The sequence below is a fragment of the Ambystoma mexicanum genome, chromosome 6p, assembly GCF_040938575.1.
Source record: "Ambystoma mexicanum isolate Mex_15411 chromosome 6p, UKY_AmexF1_1, whole genome shotgun sequence".
In the NCBI taxonomy this organism is placed as follows: Eukaryota; Metazoa; Chordata; class Amphibia; order Caudata; family Ambystomatidae; genus Ambystoma; species Ambystoma mexicanum.
The window spans coordinates 373631732-373644467 of record NC_090935.1 but is presented as its reverse complement, the minus strand read 5'-3'; the positions used below and the strand labels follow the sequence as shown (position 1 = coordinate 373644467).

General features: G+C 49.6%; 1 protein-coding gene across 3 annotated transcripts in view; it reads right to left on the bottom strand.

Moving 5' to 3' along the window:
• Positions 1 to 12736, bottom strand: part of WDR70 (WD repeat domain 70) — a 2341596-nt gene that overhangs the window by 2144750 nt on the left and 184110 nt on the right. For all 3 annotated transcript variants that reach the window (XM_069627151.1, XM_069627149.1, XM_069627150.1), the window contains exon 2: positions 1121 to 1204. In XM_069627151.1, coding sequence (XP_069483252.1) covers positions 1121 to 1204 — 84 coding nt within the window. The remainder of the gene's footprint in view (positions 1 to 1120; positions 1205 to 12736) is intronic.

Here is a 12736-nt window from a genome sequence, read left to right as displayed (position 1 = left end):
TGCGTCCTACTTATCACATCGGATGACGTCGGAGGAGGTCCTCGACGACGGCGCATCGACGTCATCGACGCAGAAAAAAGTTTCCGAAGCAGCACAGCTGTGGTGATTACCTGTCATAGATATGGAATACGTCGGAGGACCCAATCCCCTCAAACAGGATATTTGATCCATAGTCGTACTCAGTAGAAGGGCTCCCCCACTCCCTTATAATAAAAGAAGCATCATACTTCAGGCTATACACATGGCTGAGTGATTTAATGAAAGGATTATTGACAGTTCAATTTAATGTGAGATTTTGAACTTATCAACTTTACTGTTTAGTAATGTACAATTGAGTTGTTTTCATAGGAAAACAATTACATGGTTAGTGTTTTACATCTATTTATCCAAAAGAGGCTATTCATCGGGAAGCCACATAGGTGTGTCAAGAGCATATGTCTTTCTTAGTTCTGGATAGTTTTAAAGCAACAACATGGGATATGTAGATTTTTTTGTAGGACTTTTTGTCCCTTGGACAATCAGATTTAAAAAGAAATCCAACACCCTCGCAGCTGCCTCCAGCCTACCCCCTAAAACCAAAGCACCTATGCTCCATGAGACATATGGGCTAGGATAGTTCAATTGCTAAAGAAAAGGGTTGCAATTGCAGAGACTTCTATGGAAGTCACTCTGAACCAGAAAACAGGTCATAGATCCAAAAACCAAGTGAAAAAAAGCAAAAACTCTAGGGGCTCCCAAAAAGGGAGCATAGAGCCCACATAAATGTAATCCCCACCCTAATAATCAGGAATGTCCTCCATCTGAGGTTGTGAAGTTCCAGAACACTTGGTTCATGCTTCATTTGTTTTTCTTGTGCATTTGGCATGCCCACTGTGGCTTTGTTATTAGGACATACATTTCAAGGATGTATGGGATATTAAAATGTCTGATCCTGTGGCTCATTTCTAAAATAATTTTGAACACGAAGTATCCATCAGACTACGCAGGTTCCATTCCGTCTGGTTCATCCATTTGGTAAGCCGGCAAACAAGAGCAAAATGACATACAGCCACAACATTTTTCAAATAATGTGAATTATATGCATACTAATTTGAAACATTTTAATAAGAGAAGTCCTTACCTAAGGCTTTTCTGCTTCTTTCTATTGCAGTTCTACGGGTTTGCTCAAACATCGCTTCCAAATCGAATGTACGTGCTTTCTTGCCTTAAATGTAATACATACAAAATGATTAAACGTTACAATTTAAATATTTGTACAAACCATTTATACCATCAATTAAATAAAATATGCATTCCAATGTTCAATATAATTATGACTGCTCCTGTGCGTCAGTTGCATAATACCATTGCTTTACCCATGTATTTCATGAAATGTTTGGTCTTTTCTGTTTATGGTACAGAGTGCCACTAACAATGAGTGTGTTTTTAATTACACACAGTATGTGGGGTCTGATGCTGTCAAACAGTCAAAATATGAAGAAGAGTCATTTTAATATCTTTCATAAAAACATGAGAACACAAAGTGAGGGTTCTGTATGCGGTTACATCTTAAATTGGAATAACAGAAACAAAACAATGGAACTGCCTATTGACTTTCGAGACCATACAAGTCCTTCTATCAGTTCGGACCATGCAGTCAATTGACTTTTATAAAAATTTCCATCTGTAAAAGTATTGCGCGATTTAGAAATTGATCCATTATTTAAATGTGTTGGTAAAATAATATCAGACACAAAATATGGTAATCTTTTTTGAACCAGCATTGCAATAAACGATATTGCTGTAGAAGAAAGAGGACTCCTCAAAAAGAATTGAGAGGAAAAATTGAGTAATCTTCCATTGTTCCCAAAGGAGACATCCACTATTTGAACATTACAAAAAGGGTTTTCAATACAAGGATATTGCAAGTCACAAAGGTGTACCGTGACCAAATAGAGGACAAAGGCCCAAGGTCACAGAACTCTGAGGTGACCTGCAATATCATTCTTTCATACAGTGGGGGGCTATTCCTCATTATACGTGGTGAAACACGTATCTGCTTTATTTCCTGACCTCCTGCTTAATAGAATATAAGTGAGTGTTCCAATTGCACACCATATAATCAATGTAGAATCTGTTTGAATGTAAAAGAAAATATGCAGCTCCCAATGTGTTGCAGAAAAGTTGTTTAAGCAGTTAAATAAAATTCATCAAAAAAACGTTTACATTTTGTGCTTTCAAATAAATAACATGCAGATTCTTGCCTTAGTGTTAAACTCCAGCAGTACACAAATTACAACATTCTACCATGAACAGTTCCTTGCCATAGCAAAACTATTTTAAATGCAAGGAATTTTAAAAGATTATCAGAGCTTGAATTCTGCTCTCTGCAGGCACAAGCAGCAGGATTTGTGACAGACGTCACAATAAGTCTGTAAAAACATTATTTCCACGGGTGTATATGGATATTGCAGGCTGACATGTATTATAACTTGCTAAGATGGATTTCCAAAAATCAACCCAGGGAGTGGATTCTGGGAGGCCACATTATTATGGTGAACAGGGAGATACTGAGGACTAGCTAAACCCAATCAAAGTAAGGTAGCAGGGTGGCAAGGTGTAGAATCTCGCTCCCTAGCAAGATATGCCAGGATCAGAGATGACATGGAGCAGGAACCGGGCTGACCCAGGTAAGTAACAAACAGAAGATGCTTTATTGTTCTTGGTTACATAGATGCAGATCATGAAAAGGTAGGAGAGAAGGTCACAAGCATCTGTGCTGGATCCCTGCCATACACCAAGTCCCAACCGTCTCTCTCCGGAACCGCCAAGCCTCCAACACTCCAGGCTCACCTCACCATTCTATGAGACCCTGCATTCAATCAGACAGTCACACTAAACATCCAATATACAACACAAGGCTCAGTCTCAGGAGGGATGCAAGTGTTTTCTAGGGCAGGGGTTTGCAACCATTGGCACTTCAGGTGTTTTTTGGACTACAACTCCCACGATCCCTTGCCATCAAATTTACTGGCTAGGGCTGATGGGGGTTGTAGTCAAAACATCTGCCGAGCCAAAGGTGGCACACCACTGGTCTAGGGCTACACTGTGTCCACACAGAACGCCATCAATAATTCAAATTAGAATGGCAAGTCCAAAAATATACAACGATTTATTAGGCTTTAAATTGCACACTTAGCAAGTAAAAGCTCTAGTCAAATATTGTCAAACACTACAAAACAGATATATACATTCTCCCAAAGGAGAAGAAAGAAAATAAACTTCAGTAACCAATGAAAAACAGTTAAGTACTTAACTGCATGACACTTTTAAAATGTAATGAGTCCAACCATAAGATCCACAATTATACTTCACAGGTAGGTCAATAAAGAGATTTGGACGATGCCAATGGTTATGAACAAAAAATCAAATGTTAGGTAAAGTTCAGTTAAGCAGACCAGCCCAATCCCAGTCACTGGGATAATCCTAGGAAAAGAACCTTGACCAGGGCACCACCAACCCGAAGTCAGGAAAGAGTAGTTTAGAGACAGAACTTTACGCCCATGTAAGTCTGGAAGAAGAACCGGGGAAGAGATATTGAACAAGTTACTTACCTATAACTGTTGTTCTCCAGCATGGGTCTGGCATGGATTCACAATCTCATGAATATTCCCCGTCTTCAGGCTGGGAATCCTTGGTAAAGAAAAAAAAATCAGTATCCGTTTCGTTTCTGATCGGTCTTTCTTAGTAGTAACCAATCACTGTTCTCTGGGTCATACTGCCCCCAGCCAATGACTGCCCTTTCCCTGAGCCCCCTAAGTAACTTGTTCCTTCTCCAGCATGGGGTCTGGCATGGATTCACATGCTCATGAATATAAGAATACATCGCAGTACACACATGCACAACCACAAGAGGTGGCAAGGCTCAACATTAAGCATTTCAACAACTAAACATTTAGCATCTCTTACCTTCTTCACCAGGCTCACCTTCAAGCGAACAGGTTGAGCAGCACTGCCTGGCCGACTCTAGACTCCTCCCTGGAATCCCGGTCAACGCAGTAGAATCTTGTGAAGGTGTGCGTCGACCTCCACGTAGCAGCCCTGCAGATGTCCAGCAGGGGTACACCAGACAAGAACGCCGTGGTAGCAGCGATCGCTCTGGTCGAATGGGCTCTCGGACGGCCGGGCAACTGTCGGTTTGCCAACCAGTGACAGTGCATGATGCAGCCGGAGAGCTATCTGGAAATGGAAGCCTTCGAGAGAGCCTTCCCTTGGTTCACAGGTCCAAAGTTCACAAACAGCTGTGATGCCTTCCGAAAACACTTTGTTCGGTCCACGTAGAACTTCAGCGCTCTAGCTACATCCAGCGAGTGCAAAGTCCTCTCGGCTGGCGACGGGAAGAAAACTGGTAACACCAAGGGCTCGTTGAGATGGAAGTCTGACGGCACCTTGGGCATGAAGGAGGGGTGCGTCCTCAGCACCACCATCGTCTCGTGAAAAGTCAAGTATGGAGGCTTGCAGGATAAGGCCTGAATCTCTCCCATGCCTCGTGCGGAGGTGATGGCCACAAGGAACGCTGTCATCCACAACTTCAATGGAGCCGAATGCAAAGGGTCGAATGGCGGGCCCATGAGCCTGGTCAGCACCACGTTGAGTTCCCACGTCGGGGCTGGAGCATTCACCAGCAGGAACGATCGGAACAGTCCTTTCATAAACTCCTTCACCAGGCGATGAGACCACAGGGATGACCGTCCTGCAGTTCTGGTGTATCGGGAAATCGCTGCCAGATGTATATTGATGGAAGCATGAGCTAGTCCAGCTTTGGCCAGCGACAGTAAGTATGGTAACACTTGAGGGGCCGTAATCCGTAGAGGGTTAATCTTCTGTGCACGGCACCAGTCAGAGAACCTCTTCCACTTGTTTCCGTAGCACTTGAGAGATGAGGACGCCCTGGCCTTTACAAGAACCTTTCTGCAGTCAGTCGGGATATCGTACCTTCCAAACTCTAGTGCTGCAGGAGTCAAGCCTGCAAGTTCAGCGACTCCAGGTCGTGATGAAGGATGTCACCTCCTTCTCTGCAGAGAAGATCTGCGTCCGTCGACAGTTTAACTGGTGGGGACGCTGACAAGTCCAGAAGGTGCGGGAACCAGATCTGCCTCGGCCACGCATGTGCAATGAGGATCATCCTGCACCGGGGCCTCTTGAGCTGGTTGATGAGTCGCAGTAGCAACGGCAACGGAGGGAATGCATACAGGAACAGGCCGTCCCAGGGGAACGAGAAAGCACTGCCCATGCTCCTCGGCTGGGGAAACCTGCTGGCGAACCTCTGGCACTTGGAGTTCGTCGCTGTCGCGAACAGGTCCATCTGGGGTTTGCCCCATCGTTGAAAGAGTCGATCCACTTGATCCTGACGCAGTTCCCACTCGTGGCATGAGCGCAGCTCCCTGGTGAGAGAGTTGGCGATGGTGTTGTTTGTCCCTGCCAGATAAAAGGGTACCAGAAACATCCCCTGGGCAACGGCCCAGTGCCACAGATCCTGGGCTTCCTTGGACAGGGCTGAGGATCTTGTTCCTCCCTGCTTCCGGATGTAGAACATTGTGGTGGTGTTGTCGGTGAAGATCCTCACCACCTTGCCCTTGAGGGACGGGAGAAACGACCCAAGGGCCCAGAACACTGCACGGAGCTCCAGTATGTTGATGTGGAGTGTCCTCTCCTCCGGGAGCCAGAAGCCTCTCGCGTGAAGATCTCCGGTGTGCGCTCCCCACCCCTCCAGAGAGGCATTCGTCATCACCGTGTGCTGGGGTCTGAAAGTCTGTGCCTGCCGCGTGATGCGCGCGGGTGCCCCACCACCGAATTGCTTGGCGGAATACCTCGTTGAGCGAGATCTTGTCCTCGAAGCTGCCCGTCGCTTGCATCCAACGGGCGTCGAGGAACTCCTGTAGAGGGCGCATCCGAAGCCTGCACAGGTGCACCAGGTAGATGCATGAGGACATCATCCCGAGGAGGGATTTGATGGACCTCACCCTTGCCACATCCGTGGCTAGCAGATGCTGCAACTTGCCCAGGATGGCCTTCGTCCTTTCCTCCGATGGCGAGGCCATATCGCGCTACTGTATCGAGCCTGGCTCCCAGAAACAGTGCGACCGGCGATGGAGTGAGGTGGGATTTGGGAAAATTGATGGAAAATCCCAGGTCCGTGAGCAGCCGGACGGTCTTCACTGTGTGTTCGACGGCGAGTTCCCTTGTTCTTGCTCGGATGAGCCAATCGTCCAGGTAGGGGTAGACTTGGATCCCCTGCAGGCGCAGCCGCGCCGCTACTGGCGCTAGGCACTTGGTGAGTACCCTGGGCGCCAACGTTAATCCGAATGGGAGGGCCTTGAACTGGTATTGCCGTCCCTGGACCACGAACCTGAGAAACTTTCGGTGTCCTTTTAGTATGGGGATGTGAAAGTACGCATCCTCCAAATCCAACGATGATAGGAAGTCGCCTTCCGCCAGCTGGCCCAGCACGTGTGGGACGGTGACCATCCGGAACTTCTGTGCCTTGATGTATTTGTTTAGCCGACGCAAGTCCAGGATGGGATGCCAACCTCCGGTCTCCTTTCTTACGAGGAAGTATCTTGAGTATACTCCGGAGCCCCGGAGCCTCTTTGGGACAAGCTCGATGGCTCCTTTCTTGAGCATCGCCCTTACCTCAACAGTAGTTGAGGGACGGACGTGGTTTTCCTTCTTGGCCACGGGAGGAATTCGGGGGCACTTTAGAAATTCCAGAGTGTGCCCGTGGGCCAGGGCATACAGCACCCAACGGTCGGTGTAGATGGACTCCCACACACTGACGAACACTCGTCAGCCGGCTTCCCACCGAGGTGCTTCGGTGGGGACCCGACGCAACAGCCGAATCAGTCTTGGTTGGAAGCGGCCTTGCTGCCTTGGCTTCCCTGGCGACGACGGCGAGATTCACCTCACTTGCCTCGTCCCCTGTAAGCTTCTTGCGATGAGGAGCAGGCCGCCTGACGGTACGTTGAGGAGCCGCCACCGAATCCTTTGGAGGCACCTTGCTTGCCTCCGGAGTTCCGAAAGGGCGGCCGCCGTGGCTGCAGAACTCCCAAGGCCCAAGCCCCCTGTGTCGGTCTTGATGGCCTGCAGTGACTCATCCACTGTTTTTCCAAACAGACTGTTTCCGTCGAAGGGCATGTCCAAAACCTTGGCTTGCACGTCTTGGCGGAAATCCGTCGCCTTGAGCCGCCCCGCTGTCTAAGGCAAACGCTGTTGCCCTACTGGCGGAAACCGGTGTCGGAAATATCCGTGGCTACCGTTACGGCGTGGTCCGACGCCACCTCACCTTCCTGTAGGATGGCCAGGGCCTCTGCCCTGTTGTCGTCCGGTAGGAAATCCAACAGGGGGCGATCTTGTACCACAATTCCCTGTCGTAGCGGGCCACAATCGCTAGGGCGTTGGCCGTCTTAATCGTTGTCACCGCCGACGAGATGACTCGCCGTCCCATTGCGTCCAGTTTCCTTCCCCCGCCGTCCAGTGGGGAAGTTGAAGATGAAGCCGATGCCCCCCCCCGCTTTCTTCTTGGCCACTGCCGAGACGACCGAATCCGGGGTTGGCTGTGCCCTCGGGCACAAGGGGGCGGCGTCGGGGACCCGGTATGAGGTCTCGTACCAGTCCCTCCTGGCAGGCGTCGTGGACGGATTCTTCAGAAGCGCAAGTCCCTCGTCCCAGATGTCATCTAGCAGCGGCACCGCGATGACTGTCTTCCTCTTGGTCTCGTGGTGTTGGTAGAGGAAGCCGGGGCAGAGCTGGAAAAGCTTGGATGCCATGGCAATCATGGCGTGGAAGGAGCCCATTTCGTCGGGCGGGGAGGCCCAAGGAATCAGCGATGGGAGATCCGTCCCGTCGTCACCGCCGTCGTCATCCGTCCCCATCGCCGTATCCGTTCCGGTGTTATCCCCAGGTACAGGGGACGGGGACAAAGGCTGAGAGGGCCGTGAGGGCTGAAAAGGCGGGGCCGGATGAATTGTCCTCCTCTTGTTTGGAGGGCTTCCCGACGGGCCCAGCTCTGGGTCATCCGTCGGGGGTAGAGGCATTCTCGTCCTTCTCTCCGTGCATAAGGAGATTGGATTGCCATCAAAATTGCTGCCGAATTGTCCTGCGGCTCAGGCTACGACGGGCGTGATGGTTCCTCCACTGGAACCTCATCGGCTCCACCCTCGTCGTCCTCCTCGTTGGGATCTTTCCCGTGGGACAGGCCCTCCTCAACGTTCCTGTCGAGGCCCTCCAAGACTTCAACCAGCTCCTCCTCAGAGGCTGTGTCCGTGTCCGTAATGGCCACCGCCACCCCCCCTCTTTTGGGTGGCAGGGAAACTCTGGGCCCCGAGGTCGCCTCCACTGGGGTAGCCTCCACAGGCTGTGCCAGGGCCGTAACGGCTTCCTCGATAGAGGCCTTAGCAGGTGAATCAAGGCCTTCACCACCTTGTGTGTGCTTGCGGCCTTCACCTTGGGGAGTGTGGGGGGGGGGAAGGGTCACCGCCTCGCTCCACCTAGGCTGGTTCCTTCGAGATCAACCAGGGCCTCTCCAGAAGCTTAGCCGGGTTCTCGGATTTCCTCTTCCCCGAGGCAGAGCGTTGGCTCGTGGTTGATGGCGCCAGTGAGGAAGCGCCCTGCCTGGCAGCCGAGGAGCCTGACCTGTCCGCACTCCCGGTGCCCGCGGACTTGCGGTGCTTTGCCTTTTGTCAGGCCCCCGTCGCCGGGGCGTCCTCACAGGACTTAGAAGACCGCTCAGACTTATTCTTCTTCTCACCTGACGGGCTCTTGCCTTCCAGCCAGTTGGCGAGACGGGTCCGACGATCCCTCATAGTCCGGTCCGACATGTTCATGCAAAACACACAGTCCTTCTCCACGTGCGTTTTGTCTTCATGGAGGCAGTCGAGGCATCTCGAATGCTCGTCCTCGAACACATTCTGCAACTTGCATCCAGGGCAGTTCCTGAACTGCTTGGATCCGGGTGTCGAGCTTCCCTTCTCCTGGGCCATGTCCTCCAAGAAGTGTAACTTGACGAAAACTTCACCCTTGAGGGGCGTAGAAAATTCCAAAACGGGTCCCTGTTGATCGGAAGTAGAAAAGGTGGAGCTTGAGGCTCGATATAACCGAAAAATGAGATAAATCCCTTTGAAAAGGCGCAAAACGCAGTAAAGGCTCGACAGCTATAGCACGAGGACTCCCAACACTTGAACGTGCAGTAAATATCTGAGGATGGCTACCAGGGGCGGGGCTTAGGGAGAGGGCAGTCATTGGATGGGGGCAGTATGACCCAGAGACCAGTGATTGGTTACTACTAAGAAAGACAGATCAGAAACGAAACTGATACTGTTTTTTTTCTTTACCAAGGATCCCAGCCTGACGGGGAATATTCATGAGCATGTGAATCCATGCCAGACCCCATGCTGGAGAAGTTAACTTACCCTCCTGACTCTGATTTCTCTAAAGAGCACTGCTTAGGTTCCAGAATCCGTAGGGGGCATAGTCTCATGTGCTTGGTCTGGTCGAGGAATGTTAGGGAGAATTCTCTGTTTAGGCTGAATTTCCTAACCTAGTGAGTCACCCAGCAGCTTTGCTGGATTTTTGGGGTCTATTTTTTTCTCCTGCCAAGAGTGAGACTCTTTTACCCTCACTCTTGGACATGATTTGAGTGAGTTTCTTTGAATCTAGATGTGTTTAATGGGCTATGGGGTCTTTTACTCCATAGGGTTTCATGTGTTTTTGTGATGTGTGTTACACAGCACCCTCCGTGCAGTAACACAGGGGTGTCATAGTGACCCCCCAGTATACAAACCATCATATTGTGGACGTACTGGCTGGGGCAATTCGATTGCCCCAGGGTCTGTTAGTCGAGGGGGCACGTTTCCGTCCCCCCTGATCGAGTTTTGGCTGGTGGCAGTGGATACTACTTTTTATATTCAACCGCGAATATTTTCCTATGGGATTTCCCATTGTTTTAGGCTACTATCTTTATTTAATTATTTAAGGTAGCCTCGAACATACCGCTGGTTTATTTAATTAATATTAATTCTCTGGTTGGTATTTTTTGCCAAAACTTGATTCTAAAATGGCGTTTGTGTTCTCTTGTGTGACTCCAACAAAAGTCGAGCCCTATGTTCCACTTTTTGGCGGGCTTCTCCACAGAAGCCCTCCAAAGTGGTGCCACTATGTCTGGGGTACTTAGGAGGGGTGGAGGGGAATTTAGGCACCCTGGACTGAGTTGCCTAGGCAACTCAAGTCGCACTCCGTCCTGATTGGCCCAAGTGGTGAGCCGGCCGGCTCACCACTTAGCATGTTTGAGTGACAGCTAGGCTGAGTGAATGGGGGTTTGCTGCATAAAAGCAGGGCTTTGGGGACTGGAACTTCAGAAGTCGCCACAGGACCTAAGAATCCGACGAGGGAGAAGCTCAGCCGACCTGCCACGACACCACGACCGCTGGAGCCCTGCTGGACCTTCTCACCACTTTTCCCAACGACAGAGGAGATCTCCCGCCGGAGTGTCTTCTTCCTTTGACTGGTGGGGATAACCAGTTTCACCGTCTTTTCGCTTTCCCGACGTATCTCGTGGCCGCCTTGCCCGTGCTAAGCACCCCGGCAACCGGGATACCACGTTTTACCACGACCGCGAGATAAAGGTACCACCTTTTACCGGAAAACTCAGCGGCTGGTTTCTGCCCTGGTAGTGCAACGACCTGCATCTTTCCTCCACGTCGAGATCTTCTCTTCCCCTGGACGACCCCGCAACTTGCAACCACTACCAGGAACAACTGCCACCGCTGGGGATCCTTCCCACTTAAGGTACCGTGTCCCGCCTGGCTTCCCTTGCAACCGACTGTACGGGGTAGATTTAGCCCCCGGCTTTCGAACCTGGGTTAGCCTGGGACACCCTGGCTAAACTTTTCTAAGCCTCTCTAAACTCTTTTCTGAACCCTCTGCAAGACTTTCTAAGCCTATTGTAACTGTGTGATCGTGGGCGCATTTGTGCTCTGCTCTCTCTAAGAGTGGGCCCAGCCTTTGGGCTTTGGCTCACCAGTGACTTTTTGCTCTCTGCCTTGCTAATAGTGTTCCTGAATCGTAGAGTGGTGTAATCCTGCATATTCTGCCTTTTTCCCTCCCTTTTTCACAACCTTAGTAGAATGCAATCTAGTTAAGCGCTCACCTCTGTATGAAAATAAGTGGTGTCTTACTGTGATTTTCTAATAATGGAAAAAGGGGTGTATATATCATAATAGTAACTGTGTTTAGAATATTTTACAATAAGAGTGCTGGAGTGTTTCAACTGTGTGTTTATAAATGAATAATTCTATACTTTGATACCAAAGCTCTGGTCAGTGTTTGCTTGTATTATAGTATCTGAGTGCCTATTGAGTATACTTTGCATACTGCCTAACTCTTCTTGAGGGAAGTCTGACTGCTCAGCCACAGCTACCAGGTAAATCTGGGTGGTACAGACTGCTACCAAGTGGGTTTACTGCTAACACCTGTAGTATTAAATCTTTTGCAGTGGTCCCTAAGGGAACTGCACAGGTTTCTGCCTAACAAGGAAGGCCAACAGGGCGCAGGTGAAGAGATCTCTTGGAGTTGGGATTTAATTTGTCAGTCACAGTGCTTAGGAATCTGTTCTATAAACCTGCCAGCTGAACATCCAAATGAAGAAAAGATTAAGACTTCTCCAGTGAAGGCAACCTCAGGACACCTCTATAATGTGAAGACAACGGATTAAGTCCCCACTGTACGGCGGCGACAGGCGATCTTCCAGGGACAAACAAAGGAGCAGGTCCTGCTCGGTCCATTGCTTCTCTCACCCCGTCGCGAGTTAGATGGATCGTTGGCCACAGATGGGTTTCGGGACTGCTCCTCCCAATGTGGTCTGTGGCTTTTTCCAACCCCTCGCCAGGAATTCTTATTTTCAACCCATCATGACCTTGTTTATTGCCTTACCGCTCTCCAACTGTGCCCCCGATAGTGCAGCATACCTGTGTGACAGCAGCATTGTTTTGTAGTGGAGGCGGTCGTTCTGGCCCCTGCAGGTCTGTGTTCTTGAATTTGCTTTGTTCACAGAGTCTGTACCACATTACCTCTTCCGTCTCTGGCGGAGTACGGCACTTGTGCATCTTGTTGCCGTCGGTTCTGCTATGGGACGAATTGACTGGATTTGTCAGAGGCTGGAGCAGCTGATTCCAGACAGCGTTGAGAGGTTGTTATGCTATCCAATATTTATAATGTGTCACCACCTTAGTGGTCTTACAGAACCTAGCCTTGTCCAAATGTCCACGCATTGTGACAATGCAAGGTTGTTGCCAGAATGGCTGTGGATATGAAAAAGTAGGGTGAGGGAAGGAGTTGATGGGAGAAGGTAAAGTTGGGGGGTTATAGTAAAGAGGCAGTGGACCATACAAAACAGATGTGAAGGGAAAATAGAAATAGGAGGGGGTGGGATATGCTTGCGATAGTAGGGATGTGTGTGTCAGAACTGAGATCAGGTATCCGTATCCATGAGAAAATGGGGTCAAGGGACTCGAGTTTCAAGCAGAGCTTTACTATGGCAGGCAGAATCTAGACCTGCCAAAGCATGGTACTAGACGATGTTGGCGATTGGTTGCATGGATGACTTGAGAGGTGCTCAAACAGCCCTATTAGTGCAAATATTAAGGACAACTGGATGTAGGCCATTGTTGCAGGCTGCACAATAGGATTTGCAAATTAGCCTCCA